Here is a 17,181-nt window from a genome sequence, read left to right on the forward strand (position 1 = left end):
GGTGTACAAAATAACATGCATGGTATTGAAATACTCAAAAGCAGTTACATTTCCAAGTTAGTGCTATATCCCATTTTGCAGAAAACTCCAACCCTTCAAGTATTCAGCTTTAATCTCTGTTTGCAGTAAGAAACTTTGAACAGAAACTTTGTGTCCCAGACAGCATTTGTTGAGACTGCACTATCAGCCATCTGGGATAAACCTGGGTTCTGCTCCCAGCCATTAGCTGCCTGAGAAAACTACAGAATCCCTGCCTTTTGAGGCCCAGATGAATGAAATTGCTGCTGTCCTTGGTGGATGCTCAAGGTTGCAGGGATGCTTCTGAATAAGGAAGTGCTTGGTGCTGTCAGCAGTACCAGCCTGGCTAAGTGATTGAATGCCAACTTTAGCTTCTGCTCCCTTCCTAGTGGAAGAAACCTATCTGTTCCCCAAGAGGAAATCAGAATTTCTTCACTTAAATTTGTCAAGACCTTCCAGCTGATGAAGGCCTTATCCCTTGACACACCACTCTCAACAGCTAACTATTTTCCAAGTAACTGCGTGCCAGCATTTATGCCGTGTAAAACCCAGCACTGTGCTTGTGGGAGGTCCCATTAAAACTGCTTCTAGTAGTGGCCCCCTCTTCTGGTGCAGCCTCTCAAAAGAGAGGCTTGAAATGTTAAGCAAATTCCACAGCCACCTAGCAGCTATTGCTGAGCTGCAAAACTGGCCTCAAGGCTGGTGAACCTGTTTGTTCTTGTCTTGTAAGTGAACCATCCTCATTGCCAGGTTCAGAGCCGATTCCATGTTTGGGCACACCAGCAGTTCCAGTGCAGTTGCTTGCTCAGTCACAGAGCACCACCAGTGCTGTGCTCTGTGAAGCCTTATTCTCTTCAGAACTTCAGATACCTACGTCCTTGTCGCAGCTTCAACACTGCAACTTGACCCAAGTGTTAAAATTCCCTTAAACCCCTCTGAAACCACAGCAGTGTTTGCCACCTGCCTAACCTGTTAGTCAAGACTAAGTCCCCTAGCTGGATTTTCCAGCCTGACTCAGGTAGAGACAACTCCTCTCATCTTTGTACTTGTTTTCTCACAGAGATTTTCAGTGTAGCTGTAATTCATTTGCAAAAGACCTGTCACCTATCCTAGCTGCTGACAGAAATCCTCTAGCTTGATGCGAACTTTTGATGCCAATCCTAACACATTTTTGCATTTTGACTTGAGAAGTTTCAGGTGCCTTATAGGTATTTTCTGTTTGTGCAACACAGTTTTCATCAATGGTGAAGAACATGAAAGTTCATGTCTTCTGAAAATACTCACATTGCTGTCTTTTAGACAGCTCTGATTCAAGGTACTTTCTTAGTACCTTAGTGCCTCAGTAATGCTTGCTTAGAAGATCCCCAATGCTTCCTTACTGAGGCTGAGATATTAATGCACAACAGTCAGCGCCTCATTCCCACAAGTATCTTTTGTGTGGTTGGGGTTTGGGTTTTTTTGGGTTACTGATGTCCCTGATGGGTGAGCTTGACACTGAATATTTATATTTCTCATTCCATAAGCAGTTTAAGAGTTACAATTGACTTTAAACATGTTTGGTTGTCCCCTGTTATGCAAGAGAAAAGAACACAGAACAAAGGAAAAATGCAAGAAATAAAGGATAATGAAAGTTTTGACTGGTAGGTTCAAATAGTAACAATAACCACCTCAAATAAAGCTTTCATAATTTCTTTTCAGAGAGGTGGGGGAAAGAAGCTTATATCAAATCTACATATTACTCTGCTTCTTTAAGATATACAGAATGAAATTTCCCCTTTACTCCCTCTGCAAGCAAAACTCTGAATGTGCAAAATACTCTGGAACAAAAGGGCACCAGACTGGTAATGATAGAGCTACAGTTTTGAAGCGGCAGCTTCTGAACAAAGGACAACAAGCCCTCCTGGGTTGCTTCAGGGACAGACAGCAAGTGCAGCTGGCAGGGTGTAGCAGGGACTAGATGCGGGATGCTCACATGAAATACTACTTGAGGCACTCAGCTACAAACTTCTACCCTGGCTCCTCTCTAAATGAAAGTCAAAGAGAGCTGTACCTTACAGAGATAGTTTCTGGTTCTCATTGCTGCAGGTACCTGAGAAACAAAACTGCTGGAATTATAAAAATAACCATATATATTCAGATGTGAAGAAAGAAGTAGAGTTCATGTTAAAATTTCCATCCATAGGTAAGGGCTATGATCTTTTTCCTGCAGGCAAATGCAAAGTCATTTTGCTTCACATTTGTTTTGTTTTGTTTAGAGACAATTCCACTGAACATTTAACAAAATACAAGCCAGACTCAGAGAATTTCAAAGGCCTTGTTCCCTCTCTGCAAGTATCTGCATGACCATATTTAATTCAACAGGAGGAAATCCATACACACAGATTATATTTACACATACCTTGTCAAGTGTAGCTCTTCCTCTCCCCTTAGCACCTGGATGCATGGTATTGTTTGTGAAGATCCTTAGTTCTGCCCTCCTTCTTGATCTACTGGGAAAAAAATCCTTCTTTTTCAAGAATTACCACAGTCACAGAAATGCAAGTTCTCTTCCAAGAAAATGTCTATGTTGCTATTCTCAATCTAATGGAAGCAAAAGCAGCTGACACACTGCTGGATCCATGCAGTGAGATGAGGCTTGGATGAGAGCAGATGAGAATTCCCAAAGCAGGGAACAAGGTTGGAAACTACTTCCAAGTTAAAAGAAAGAAAAAAAACCCCAAGTTCAGCTCAGAATTCCATGACATAAACATCATAGGAATTGATGGCAGCAGAAAACAGGGAGCACTAATGGCTAATACTGGTAATCAAACCTCTAGAGTTGTGAAGGTTAAGACAGAAAGGACATGGGGTTTGCAGACTTCAGCTGTGTTCATGAAACACACCCCCAGGGCTGACCTTTGGAAGCCTCTAGCAATCAAGAGTGGAGTTTCAGGGCAAGCCAGGTGTGCTCAATGTCAGCATGATGTGAGCACCTAGAGAAAGTGAGATCCTTTCAGGTGGTTTGTCATTCCCTATGCAAATCATTCTCACCTATTTTACAGTGACACTACACAAGGGTTCCACACAAGGCAATCTTTTTGAAATCTGTTTCCCTCACCCACTCCGAATTTACAACACCTTTGATAGTTAGACGTATCTTTGATTGCCAGATATATCGTTGCATCTGAGCTCTGCCTATGCAAGACCCAGCAGTAAGGGGGAAAGTAGGTATATTGTGTTTCTTTGGTCCTATGATGAGCTGCCAGCAGTGCAGAAGCAGAACTGGCCACTACAGCTCCCTGAGAGGTTGTGGTGGGCAAGCTATGAGACCCCTTATGGTGTGAAAACCCCTCTATGTCTATAGTATCTAGAGGTATTGCGATATTTAGACTCACACCTGCTTTCTGGCTAGGCATGGCCAGAAGAGTGGACACGAGCTGAACTGACTCTGGGATCTAACATAAAACTCCATTCATTGTTCCAAAATGTTTAACAAAATGAACAAAATTCATCCATCTTGTCTGAAGTAAGTGAAGTAACATGAGGAACTAAGGCTGCTAAGCAAAACCATAGATTTCAAATAATGTGTGTTGTTCCATGATGTGGTCTCTGCTTAGCACTGTTCAGAGGTAGTGCACAAATGCAGCATTACTAAGAAAATGTAAACAAGACAGTTTGAACATTGCTTAGCAGAGTCAGGTCCATTTTCTGAAAAAGAAACCCCAGTGTATAGGTGTGCACTTAACTGGCATGTTCAGTTGCTGAGGCTGAACTACGCACATCGGGATGGAGCTTCTTGATGGTATTTTTTAATTGTCTTCTGACATCCATATCTAATCTCTAATTAGATCTATCTTTGGCCTTAAGGTTTTTGCAACTAACCAAGTTAAGTGCTTTTACTGATATCTGCAGCTCTGCAGAGAATTAAGGTCTGCAACAGTTTTCCATTCATCTCTCCATGCAGTATTTTTGAAAAATGGCTTTGATTTTGACTTTTGAATGCAGTGTTCACAGAGTGCTGTTCAGCAGCCACTTCAGTACGGAATATATAAGATGATAGAATGAAATGAGGTTTAGCCTCTTATTGAAGGCAAACTGGAAGTTAATCCCCAACTGGTAGAAAAATGAGCAGAAATCAGAAACCTTTCACAACTGACAACAGAAAAGATACATCCTAAAACATTAATCTTTAATTGATGCATTGTTAATTCTACGGTCAACTCTAGGTCCTTGAAGGAATTATCTTGGGAATGCTACCAATAACGTTAAATGATACTTAGATGTGTAACAACTGGTTTAGCCCTTTATTTATTTATTTATTTATATTTTACCTGAAAATGTATTTTCTTAGAGACGTTATAACGGCATGTCTGCATTATCAGTTCATTTTGTTCTCCTTTTTCCTGGATATATTGTCCAGGAAAAGGAACTTCCATTCATCTATAATGGACAGTTTAATTCACATATTTTACTTTGTCCACATAAAAAAATGCAATTTCTGGATCATTGAGGCATATGGATTATGAACAATACACTCCAAAAACTAGCTATCCAGACGGGGATATACTTACAAAAATTTTTTATGTCAAAGTCAGGATTTCACAACATAACACACTAATGCAAAATCCAGTAGCACCTGAAAGATTAAGGTAGCTGCTGCTATCACTTGCACATACTTGAAAAAGATTTAAGGAAAAAAAAAAAAAAAAAGAGTAATACATTCTCCAGAGAATAGCAAGTGTATTTCAAAATAAAAAACTGTGGGGTTAATTTATTTTCTCTCTCTGTTTTGTTTTGGTTTTTTTTGTTTGTTTGTTTGTTTTGTTTTATTCTATTTCTGTGAGGCTTATGGTAATTCTTTTGTTGGCTTTTTTTTTTTTTTCCCCCAAGACTGTAGTTGCCAAGTAAATTTATACACAAAGTAACTGCTCTCCCCTCCAGTGCAAGTTCAGGGTCATGTTTTTAGGCTATAGTACTTATAGTACCAACCAGCCAACCATATAGTACTGAACACCATTTTCTTGTATACATATTCCCATAGTTTCATTAAAGATAGATACAATGTACAGTACTCATCTCTGGGACAATAATGTTTCAAATGGCAAGACCTTTACTTTAAAACAGAAGTGAAGAGGCTACAGTAGGTATAGCCACCTAAGTATGAACTTTAGATCACAATTTCTAAACACTTGCCTACTGTACATAAGCATTAAAAATAGTCTTAGACATAGGATTTTATTTATATGTGCACGTATGTCCACCTCATCCCATATTTATGTTTGGCAACTATTTGGGAATTCAAAGGTGCAGCCCTCAATAATTGTATTATTATTAAAAAAAAAGAAATGAAGCTTATCTAGTCTATGAGAAAAAGAAATTCTCAAATATCAATTTCCAATTTTAAATTTAATTTCAATAGGAAAATATTAAAAATGTGCACATCTAAATTTTTCCATGTTCTGTATATACATATGTGTGTGTACTTATACATAGAAATGCTCATGTACCACACATATTCACAAAATTTAAGTGGAAATATTTCTGTCCACTATTTTCCCCACACATATGACATCATATCTTTAAAAATGTCAATAATAATATCATTAAAAATAATATTACATTTATTCCATCATTATGGTTTTTAATAATTTCTTCATCCTTATTATGTCCACTGAGCATTAACAGGCCAAATTCTCCTTGCACTTCCACGGATGTTATGTCAACGGAATGTTGCTGACATCACATCAAGGACACATCTGGTTTACAGCAGCACAAGTGACAGGAGAGGAGAATCAGGCCCAAATATCCCCAGGAAAATTAAAAACTGGCTGTGTCTGCTCATATGGACCTGATGAAGATATACACACTACTGTCTAAAATCCCCTGAATGATTAACATGTAGCTCACCACAAAGTTTTCAACCAGTAGCACAATGAAACAAGCTCCCCCCACCCCTTTAATAAATGTGAGAAAATACCCTAAAAAATATGGAGAAAGCGTAAACATTGTGTATATTACATACCATATAATACATGACAGTTTTAGCATTTAACCTAAGCCATTTCCCTGACTAGTCAGGGGAGACCTGATAAATCACCAGTTAAGGGAAAAGAAAAAGGTATTTTAGAAAGAAAGCATGTCTTTCCAATATAAATGACAACCTGTGTGTATTATATGGTACATACACACAGTACATACATTAAAACAAACTTATCTTTCCTAGCTTTAAGTATCAGTCTCTAAGTGAATTAAACTGTGTTCTACAAATTGAATAAGCAGCTAGATTTCATGTTTAACATTCAAATTAATTTGGGGAGCAAACAAAGGTTCGTGCATCTTTCAACTCTGAGGTCTGACATTCATTCATACATTTTAAAAAAGCCCTCTTCAGCATTACAAGCAATTAATGGCAAGAATGCACTGTGATGCAAGACACATGACAATTGGCTTACCTTTCAAAGAGTTGTTTTTTTTAAAATAAATCTATTATATAAAGAAATATGTGTTTGCCAAAAGTCTGTTAAAATTACATCAAAACAACTTTAAAACCTGCTCACTGAGGATAATTCAATTCAATGTCCTGTTTTTAAACACTTAGTTAACAGTTCAGAATATTGCCTGGTGTAGTTTGGATAAAGATGTGATATGAAGACCCATAAAAGAGTAAACATGTCTTCATTTCAATTTGCTATGACAATAAAACTTAAAAAACAAACTTGTAGCCTTTTTGGCTAGACATGTTCAGTGTACAAACAATCCCTTTCGGTACCTCTGTGCTCTTAATGAATCTGTAACAGAACAGTGCTCCCCATAAGCCATTAGTCACAGAACCTCCATTTCATGTCACATTCTGAAAAGTCTCTTGTAGAACAGATTAACAGCAAATTGAACATTCAATATATGTATCAAGGCCAGAAAACAAAAAACTGGCCATTCCTTGTAAAGTGTGCAGGTCAAATTTAAAATTTTAAGTTTACATTTAAAATTCTCTGGGGGGTTTAGGCTTCTTGTTTTTCCTGTGGGACTCACCTTCTATCACTGGTTGGCTTCAAAATTTAGTTAAGTGGAAGATACTATCTCACTGTAAGTACATGAAATTCATATGAAAAACTAAACCTTACATTGGACAATATTGTAGAACACCAAAGTAAGCTCCATAAAGAAATATGGTATCTTCCAATATATATGTATAGCTATAAAAAAAAACAAAAAAACAACCAGCCAACCAACCCCAAAAAAACAAAAAGGAAGAAGTTTATACAAGCAATTATAGTAAATTTGTTTCAATTAAAGATGCAACTCTCTCTCATTCCTGGCAAGAATAAATTTGTTCCGGCACTGCTTCTCCACAGTGCAACATATCCTGAGAAATTATTAAGAACAAAATAGAGGGCTGTCATCACTAAGTTCTTGCACAAAACACAGCATTTAAATATATTAAATGAAACAGCCAATAACCTATATTGTATCTGTCACAAAACGGGGTGCGTCCTGGGACACTGCTAATTCTTCTATCACCGATACTTAGAAAAGGATTGCATTTAATTATTGTTAATATCTTTCAAGTTATCTGTGGCCAATAATGTAAAAGGAGGTAATTTGTAATTCAAGTTTTTTTGTTAGTTTTTTTTTTCTTAAACTGGATACAAGCTAAGTTCTAAATTTTACATTGAATTACAAATCAAATTTAAAACAATCCCTCTCAGAGGAGCATTTTCTAATTTTGTGCAACTTTGATGCAGAGCCCAACACAGTCCTATGAAGAGAGACAGTGCATCTTTAAGCTGATTGGCACTGAAATCCCATTTTCTTCAACTGCACTCTATTAGCTTGGCCAAGTTATCTCGTAATTCTGTTAGCTCAAATATTTTTCCATCAAGAATTTCTAAAAGTGTCTTCAAGTTATTGCGAAAAGCTTCTTGCTCATTCTGACTTTTCTCCAGACGTTGCTCTAGATCAGACAGCTGTCCTTCCAGGTCTTTGTTTCGAATTTCTACTTCCTTCAGAGAAAATACACAACATGTTAATGTGTTGTCTGCAAACAGAAAGCAGTCTAATGTCCTCTTGGTACTCATGTGCTGGTTTTGTCAACTGCTTTTTAAAATAATTTGTAACCCTTTACAGTTTTCACTAAATCAAAACCAGAACCTGAACTGTTACTACGTTTGCATATGTACTGCCACTTCCTCCACTTTTCCATAATTATCTGAAGGACTGAAACTTTTGGAGAGGAACTTTAGAGAAACTTTCGTCAGTGAACAAATGATACACTTATTCAGGTATGTTATAATTTCTATCATTCAGAAATGTACTGCCTAATGAAAATATCTCAGAGTTTACTTATGTTCAAGTATGCCCTGATTTAGACTATGTGACTTGCTCAAGGACATAGTTCTCCATCAAAAATTCTCATGCAAAAACCCATCCAGAACACTGCTTTAGAGACAGAGGAGCACCACCTGATTCCCATCCCACATACAGGCTTTGCACTCTGAGAATGAAGACAGGAGCATAACCAAGCCCAGGTGGATGTCAAGGTGACTGTAACAAATGCAAACCAGGAGGTGCACACTGCACATTGTGCCTCGCTGCACAGCACCCACTGTGGAGCAGGACAATGGGAGAGCCACCACTGCTGCACGGATGATGGTGCCAACTGCTCTGCACCAAGACAGGTGCCCTCTCTTCAATCAAATTACAAATGAATCAGCCACCTGTGTCTGGAATAGCATATTTTCCTTTGTTCCATTCACTGCACACCTCATAAATTCATGCTAAGTTTTGTAATTTCAGTTAAAAAAAAACACTTTCAAAGGCAGCACAGAGACAGTGTGCTTAGTACACCATACACTCTGTACAGCCATCTCTGGAAAAGTGTATAGTGAATTCGCATTTATGTATGGCAACATGTTTTCAATAGCTCCTCCCTTTACTGTGGTTTTGTGTCACAAAGCTTTAATTGGCCTGCTCTGAGATTTTACTACAGCTAGCTTTACAAATAGGAAGGGAGATGCAGCAACAGTCAATGATTGCAGCATGAGCAACTTCTCTTTCAGCCCTCCAACTCTCTCACTGGTGTGATTCTTCTGTCTCCCTTAAGGCTAAGAAATATATTCATGTTTACACTGGAGAGATCTCAGCTAACCATAGTAAACAACATGACCTACACAAAAAATATACTGGTTCATTCAAGAGTAACAGGTATGTAATGGCAGCCCTGTGTCAAAGCCTGAGAAAGGTATCCACTTGTGAGGGGTCTCACAGCAGCATCAATTGAGTGCTGCATCCCTGGCCAGAGGAGGGATGGGGTGACATGGCCAGTGCCCAATTTCAGCTCCCAGCCTCTGCAGCAGCAGAGAGTTCTGGGTCCCCAGCAGTGCTGAGGGACATCCAGTGCCTCATAGCTGTGGCTGCTGTGGAGCCACGGGTTACCTCCCAGCCAAACTGAAGGCCTCCCTTACTTCTTGTTTGCAAATGAGCAAGTAAAAAAACTATGGAGTTTTGGGCACCAATCTTGAACAGCCAGCACACCTGAGAGCAGGAATTACCCCTTATTGTCAGGTTGAAGAGAATAATTAATTTGTTTATCACTGAATAATTTAGTTGCCAAAGCACTAAAAGAAGCTAGCTGGACAGCACACTTGTAGAAATTATATAATGCACACGTGCTTATATAAGTGAATACCTACCCCACTGCTGCTACAAATGAAGACAACTGGTTACAACCCAGTTGTAAAGGCTCTTCTTCATCGAGCCTACTCTTGTCTCCCCAGCCAAACACTTAAAAGTACTACCTCGTGTAGTGATTGCACAGGTCCAAGACCCTCTGAGGGCATAAAAAGCAAAATCCAAGGTCCTCTCAGCTTTGCCAGAGTGACAGAAACTCTTCTTTAGCTCACAAAAAACTGACAGCTGTTTTGCAGTATTTGCCCATCCTGTCATTACTTCTCTCCTAGTCACCAAATCTGTGTGCTCTAGGAAGTCTTCTTGCCACTGATCTTACCTCAGAGATAATTAATTCATGTAACCAGGCAGCCAGTGATGAAATAGACCACTTTGGGGCAAATCTATAGATACTTATATGGCTTTACACTGTGATATCTGGGCTTGACGAGAGCATTCTGTTGGCCTTTATCTAGCACTGAAGAACACCTTTCAGGCCCTTCTCACATATTTTTAATGAAACATGCCACAAGATGTTGCTTTTAATTTCTGGAAAATGCTACTTCTTAAATTTATGTTTGACGCTTATGCATATTTACCCAAAATTAGTATTAATGCTTTCTGCAATGTTACTGCATTGTAATTGAAATAATTATATGCATTCATGTCTAGCTCATGAGCAGTTTCCTGTTTCAAATCAGTCAACTTCAAAACTTGCTTCTTGATTGGAAGAGGAGGCTTACATGTAATGTAATCTATTCCCCTAGCTGTGCCATTTCCCTTTACAGGCAGCTGATCTCATCCAACAATAAATTGACTCTTTGATACATTCAGGCCCTTTACAGAATGTATTTTGCACTTAGTTTTTTTACCATTGTTTTTTTCAAGCTATTCTTTCATCAGATGTAATCATTTCTCATATTGATTTCTCTTACAGAATAAATAAATCATTACTAGTTATGTTTATGGTTCACACTGTAACAATCTTTTGCAGAATTCAGTGCAAGGATTGCAATAAAACAGTCAAACCATACACAACAACTATATTTAGGAATCACCCATATTAATAAAGATATTCTGACCTGTGAGAGTCACACTGATCATGACTCAGTGATATGACTCCTCTACATTGCTGATGGAATTAGGACCCTGGTACTTAACCTTCATGATAACGTATTGTTCTTCACTAGAGTTTTCCAGTGATTGATATCTAATCAATTCCTGAGATGTGTGTGTCAGAAATGCAATATACCTTGAAATACTATTTTCTTTTTACAGCATTTTTCATAGATGATTTTTACCAAAATATTTTAAAGTTACATAATCCACTTGCAAAGCACAAGAGGGAAAAATAAAGCACAAGAACAAAGAGTGAGAGAAACAGATACAAACTGTGGAGAGAAACACTCTGAAAATAAATGATGAGTCAGGTAAGTGAACATATATGAGACAGTGTGAAGCTATAGCAGACAATGTGACAGATAGAGGGTTAGTGGCTCAAAAAACACCAGTATCATCAAAGCAGGACAATTACAGGAAAGCACAGACTCAAGATCTTTTTCCTGGGCAGGATCAAGGCAGTAACTAAGTTTAAGCTTAATAAAGGCACCTTTCAACTCAGATCCTAAGTGATCCTTTAAATGTACTTGAATAAAACTTAAAGCCATTTCCAGAAACAGATCACTTACAATGTGACACATGGACTTATATAAAAAATATATCCATTTGGTGATTAAACAATCAGAGAATCATAAAATGGATTAGGGTAGAAGGGACCTTAAAACAACCCAATGAAGGGTTTCAACCCTTTGTTATGGGCAGGAACCCTCTCCTCTAGATAAGGTTGCTCAAAGCACCATCCAACCTAGCCTTGGAAATGTCCATAACTTTTTTGGGTGACATAAAGCAGTGCCTCGCCATTATCACCATGTAGAATTTCATCCTAATATCTAATCTGAACCTACATTCTTTCAGTTTGAAGACAATACTCCTTGTCCTATCACTGCAGTTCCTGATGAAGAGTCCCTCCCTGGCTCCCCTGTAGGCCACTTTCTGATACTGGATGGTTGCTATGAGGTCTCCATGCAACCTTCTCTTCTCCAGGCTAAACAGCCAAAATTTTCTCAGCCTCTCTTCATAGGGGTGGAACTCCATCCCTTTGTGGCCTCCTCTGGACTCCCTCCAGCAGTTCCATGCCCTTCCCATGCTGGGACCCCAGAGCTGGTGCAGCACTGCAGGTGGGCTCTCAGCAGAGCAGAGCAGAGGGGCAGAATCCCCTCCCTGGCCCTGCTGCCCACCCTGCTCTGGATGCAGCCCAGGACACGTTTGGCTTTCTGGGCTGGGAGCACACACTGCTGGTTAGCGTTGAATTTTTCATCTACCATCACCCCCGAGTCCTTCTCTGCAGGGAGAAGATCAATCACTCATTGATTGTGATTCATCAATCATTTATACATAAGTATAGCAAAATGGAACTACTGACTTTATAAGGTAAAATTTTAATAAGAATTTACCATTTTCAAATTTTAATAAAAATTTACCATTTTCTAATATTTTACCTCTTACTAGTCTCATAATTTCTGCTCGCTAGATAAGCCTAGCTCACTGCTATTTTTCACATGATCTTACAATGAAATTACTGCATTTGCCATTGCTAGAACAATTTCCAACTCTCATTACAATGTCTCCTTTTAGTCTCTCACATAAATACTTTTTTCAGATGAAAACTTGTGTATTTTGCCTAAAGCAATTTTTGGCACAGGCAAGGTAAGGTGCACTCAAAACACTCTTTAAACACTGCTCAAAGTAATAACATACTTTGTACAAACAAGTTGACATAAGATTGGGGAAAAAGAATAAACTCATTTTGATCTTTATTCTGTAGGTTAAAATTTGACTCATAGAGGTTCCAATTCATGTCACACATTTCAAAGAATACCTGCCTAATGATTTTTAAGCTATGGCCATGATCTGATGGGGCTTGCTTTCAACATGCTAAGCTACAGAACCAAGAGAATCCCCTTTCAGCACTTTAGGATTGGGGCTATTTAATGCCCAGGTTTCCAGTTCTTTCAAAACTCTGAAGGCTGAACCCAGAGTGTAATCCAAGTAAGCTTTTGGTCATTGCAGAGGCAGGTGTGACAAGGAATGTGGCTATGTGCTGGCTGGTCAGTGCAGCAACAGACAGAAAAGAGCTCAGATGGAGCACAGGAGGATACAATGAGAGAACAATTCCAGCAGCCTCAGGTATCTGGCATTACACACAGTAAGAAATAACTGCTAAAAAACAATAAAAGCACAATGTTTCTAAATAATTCCAAGAAAATATAGAAAGTGTGGTTTTAAAGCCTGTACTCCACAAGAGCACTTTAACCCTTACTTTCTCAGGGCATGTTTAAAAGCTGAACACAAACTCACCCCATATTGATGATACACACACAGACCATTTCAGTGGCGTGCAAAAACTATAGGAAGATACTTGTGTGAAAATGAGACCAGAACTGGCCAGGACATGTATCAGTGAAAGATGTTTGCTAACCTGAGAGTACTCTGTGGACTTGTAAAAGCAATGTGGATGTGTATCCTCAGATAAAAATAGCAATTTACAGCAGGTAGAAATTTTGATATGAATTCCTAAGGGTCATCCCAACCCAGTACTTTCAGGGCAGTCAAATTTACACATTCACCTGTCACATTCAGTGAACATAGCACAAGTTGCACATGTGAACTGCTCACTTGCAGTTTTCCCTTTTCTCTAAATTAAGATGATGCACTACAGCTCACCTGTAGCTTCTGGGTCAGAGAATCCCTCTGCGCCTGGAGCTCTCTGGCATTTTCAATTTCTTGTTTCAATCCTTCTATTTCCTAAGGGAGAAGAAACAACTTTGCTAGCAATGTGTTACCTGGCTTGGCCTTGGTACTGGTAATCTGTCTCCTGCTTCTTCTTCTGAGAAAGTCATTGTAACAATACCAAAACTGGCAATTGGCCACTTCCCATCAGAGAACATGAAGTGTAAGCCCTGCTCCCAATACATCTGAATCACAGTCCCAAAAGAGCAACTCCATTGTGAATGAAAAACAATAGACATAAGCATTTTCTTTTGTAAAAGTTCAAGTTTTCTTTTCCCCCTGAAGAGATATGAAATAATTTTTGCCCAAAAAATTAAGAAAACAAATTTCAAAATAAATAAATAAACTAATTATAAAAATGTAATTAAAAGAACAAGTTTATACTTAAAATTCTATTAGAATCTATTCTTCTCTATTTTTTTCAATTAAAAAAAAAAATCTGATTTTCAAATGTAAACTGTTTATTTTGTCACCAACAGCAGGGCTGAACATAAAAAAATTGCCTGTTTTGACTGATTTCTCTAAAAAGAGGATCTAAAAGAAACAGCATCCTTAATTTAGCAATTAGAAAATAATAAGGTATAAAAATAAGAAACACAGAATAAATAATAAACAGAAGAGAAACCCATTCTTAGCTTACTTCCAGAAACAAGAATAGAAACAGTTAATGAAAGTAAAAGGTATCAAAACTATTAAGTACTCTTATCCAGACAGACCCATTCACCTCCCAGAACTCCTTTTATCAAGATTGCTTTGCACCCAACAGCTCAGCATAATTCAAAAGCAAATGGGCAACAAAATGGGAAACATTACCAAGCTGAGCCTAATCTATTAAGTAGGTGAGAGTTTGGAAAAGGCTTCGTTCCATTTTGAGAGGATATTCTGTAATGACTGTGCCTCTTCTGCATCCTCCTTGGAAGCACCTCACAGCACTGCGGGAGGGCTTGGCAAGACACTGCCCCTCCAAGCACACACACCAGTGCCCACAGGTTCTTACACAGTGCAAGTGATTCTTCCTATGCAGCTGCTTCCATCTCCTTTTTCCAGTCGTAAAGGGGTGATTCTTGATCCTTCTGTGGCACAGATATGCTTTCCTCTAGGACATATGCCAATGTAGGTGCTACTCCAGTTCCTTTTATTTACTTGCTGCTGGTCCAGGCCAAGACACATGGCACAATAAATACCAAGTTTCAGGCTGGGGGTTTGGCATGTGTTTAAAGGAAATTGATCTTGTGGAATTGATCTTATGGACCATAAAGGTCAGCTCTATTAACAGAGCCTGAAAAAGAGACTGGCTGGACAAAGGCATTGATCTTGTTTCAAACCCTATTCTCCAGAAAAACAGAAAGCATGCCTACAACAGCTTCCTTTCTTAGGGGATCTGGACTTTATTGGTCTGATGATTGCTCTGTGGAAAGCACTTATGACTTAGGTTTGCAAACAGAGATGTTTGGTAAAAGCAAACAGGAAAATATGGTACTTTTTTGTTGCTATCCAGATACCTAGCTCTATACTGGGCTGATATAATTATATAAATGAAAAATATTAACAATTTCAAAAAAGTTGAAAATTAATTTACTTTGTAACATTTATAGTAAATAATTCAGTATCTAGCAGCCATCACAAGATTAATATTGAAAGGTTTTAGAAATTATGTAATAGAAAAACCCAAAATAAATGTTAGCAGATACCTCTTCTTTTTTCTTCAGTGTAGACTCTAATTCCTGTATTGTCTGGTTTAATTCTGTTTTATGAGTGTGGACTGCATTGGCTTGACTGCTCACACACTCCAGCTCAGTCACCTGTTGAAATAAATAGAAGAAACACATACAGAATTTATTTCAATGTATTCAAGGTACTATTACTTCTTTGCATCAATAGCTGCCTTTGAAATACACCTTAACTTCTGGATGACTTCTGTTGATTAAAATGGTGAAGGTGTTCTTACAAAGTTAGCATACTATTCCATAATATATTGTTATGTAAGTCATTGCTATGAATTCCTGGAAACAAAAAGAATCATTTGTTATAGGCTGAAAAGAACACTAATTAAAACTTAAACTAATTATCAAAACTTTTAAGAAAGTTCTGAATTACCACTTCAAACACAGTAATGCCTTGATGACTAAACACAGATCTGTCTGTCTAACTAACCTCTCCATCTGACACTTCTTAATGTTCTACCACCTTACTAAGCCACAATGTTCACACACTTCCTAGAAAGCCAATTAACATTTCACAGCATCACTCGGTATCAACAGTGTAATAGCAGACACTCAGCCACCAAAGTACAGCTGCCAGCTTCTAGCTTTCCCTAGCAATGGAGTTCTTCTCTCAGTCACAAAGGCAAAGCTAATGTCACTATTTAGATTTGCTCAGTTCCCCTGTTATGAGCAGACAGCAACCGTGTCCATTTGTCCTTGATTAAGTTAAGGTACCTGGCAGTGGTATGCACTTTTGTTTTGTTTTATAATCAAAAGGATTCTAATACTCTGCCACTCACAGATAAACACTTTCAAAAAACAGCTTCTACATCAAAGAAACAAAATCCATGCAGCTAGAGTCTACACAGAAAAGTCTCTGTTCATGTACCTCTCATGTTACAGGTCAGAAGATTGGAGAACTTTTACACCACATGTCTGCCTGGATGTGTGCACTACAACATTTTTGTTTAATAACTAAAATCTAATAATGAATTTCTCTTCAGATGTTACCAGCCTGTCAATCCTAATACATAGTTTTCAACAGAGCTGCACCAGATACCTACAAATCTGGCCATGAAACTCCTTTAAACAAAGTACTAGTTAATTCTGCAACAAAAACCTTTAACACTCAATTTAACATTATTAGAGAGGTAGCCATTAGACAGAAGGCAGACATTTTCCAAGACAATTTTATTTCTTAAGTAAAATAATATCTCAGGGAATCAAGGTTGCTGCTCTCCAGCACCAACGTCCCCTAGCTAATAAAGCCACTGTGATACTAGTAATTTCAGACTGAACTATTTGTAGGCTCAAAAGGTAGATTACTGAATCAAGTCCAAGGGAAGTCAAGATGAAACACAAGGAAATTACAACAACTTCTCCTCTCTGAACCACAGGCCACAAACCTCTCCTCTGTAACAGCCATGATGAATCTAGGCTCTTATGCTGGAAAGCTGCTGGTTAGACATTTTTGCACATGAGGTTTGTAATGGGGAGAATTGAGACTGGAACACATTCTTGGCAGGGGGTAAAGCGAATGGTGGAGTAGGATATAGCTTGGTAATGCAGCATGCCCTGTCTAACCCAAAAACTTTCTTTTTCACTAGTGCTGCCCCAAAATGATTATCAGTGCTCATGACCAAAAATGAAAAAAAAAAAACCAAACAGTTATTTGCTTTATTTTATATGTCACTGAGCACTACAACTGAAGTCTTAGATGATTTTCTCAATTACACATATCTATGTGTATTTACATTCTTATACTACTGTCTAGATGGAGCAAGTATCAGAAAGGCACAGAGCAATTTAGGCTGGAAAGACTCTGTCAAGGCCTCCTCATCAAAACAGGGCAAATTTTGATGTCATATTTGCTTGCTCAGGGTCTTGCCCAGTTATGAATCCTTCACTATCAACCAGAACTGCAACAGTTCTGACATCACAGGTTTATGAAGAGCTCTAGCTCCTTCCT

At 38.3% G+C, this 17,181-nt stretch overlaps 1 protein-coding gene across 1 annotated transcript in view; it reads right to left on the bottom strand.

Annotated features, from left to right (window-relative positions):
- Nucleotides 1-7,575: 7,575 nt before the first annotated feature.
- HOMER1 (homer scaffold protein 1) overlaps nucleotides 7,576-17,181 on the bottom strand; it is an 85,293-nt gene continuing 75,687 nt past the window's right edge. Inside the window, exons 7-9 of the mRNA XM_021531119.4 lie at nucleotides 15,201-15,311; nucleotides 13,444-13,524; nucleotides 7,576-7,997 (exon numbers count right to left, since the gene is read on the bottom strand). Coding sequence (XP_021386794.1) covers nucleotides 7,809-7,997; nucleotides 13,444-13,524; nucleotides 15,201-15,311 — 381 coding nt within the window. The 3' untranslated portion in view covers nucleotides 7,576-7,808. The remainder of the gene's footprint in view (nucleotides 7,998-13,443; nucleotides 13,525-15,200; nucleotides 15,312-17,181) is intronic.

The sequence above is a fragment of the Lonchura striata genome, chromosome Z, assembly GCF_050655825.1.
Source record: "Lonchura striata isolate lonStrDom1 chromosome Z, ASM5065582v1, whole genome shotgun sequence".
Classification (NCBI taxonomy): domain Eukaryota; kingdom Metazoa; phylum Chordata; class Aves; order Passeriformes; family Estrildidae; genus Lonchura; species Lonchura striata.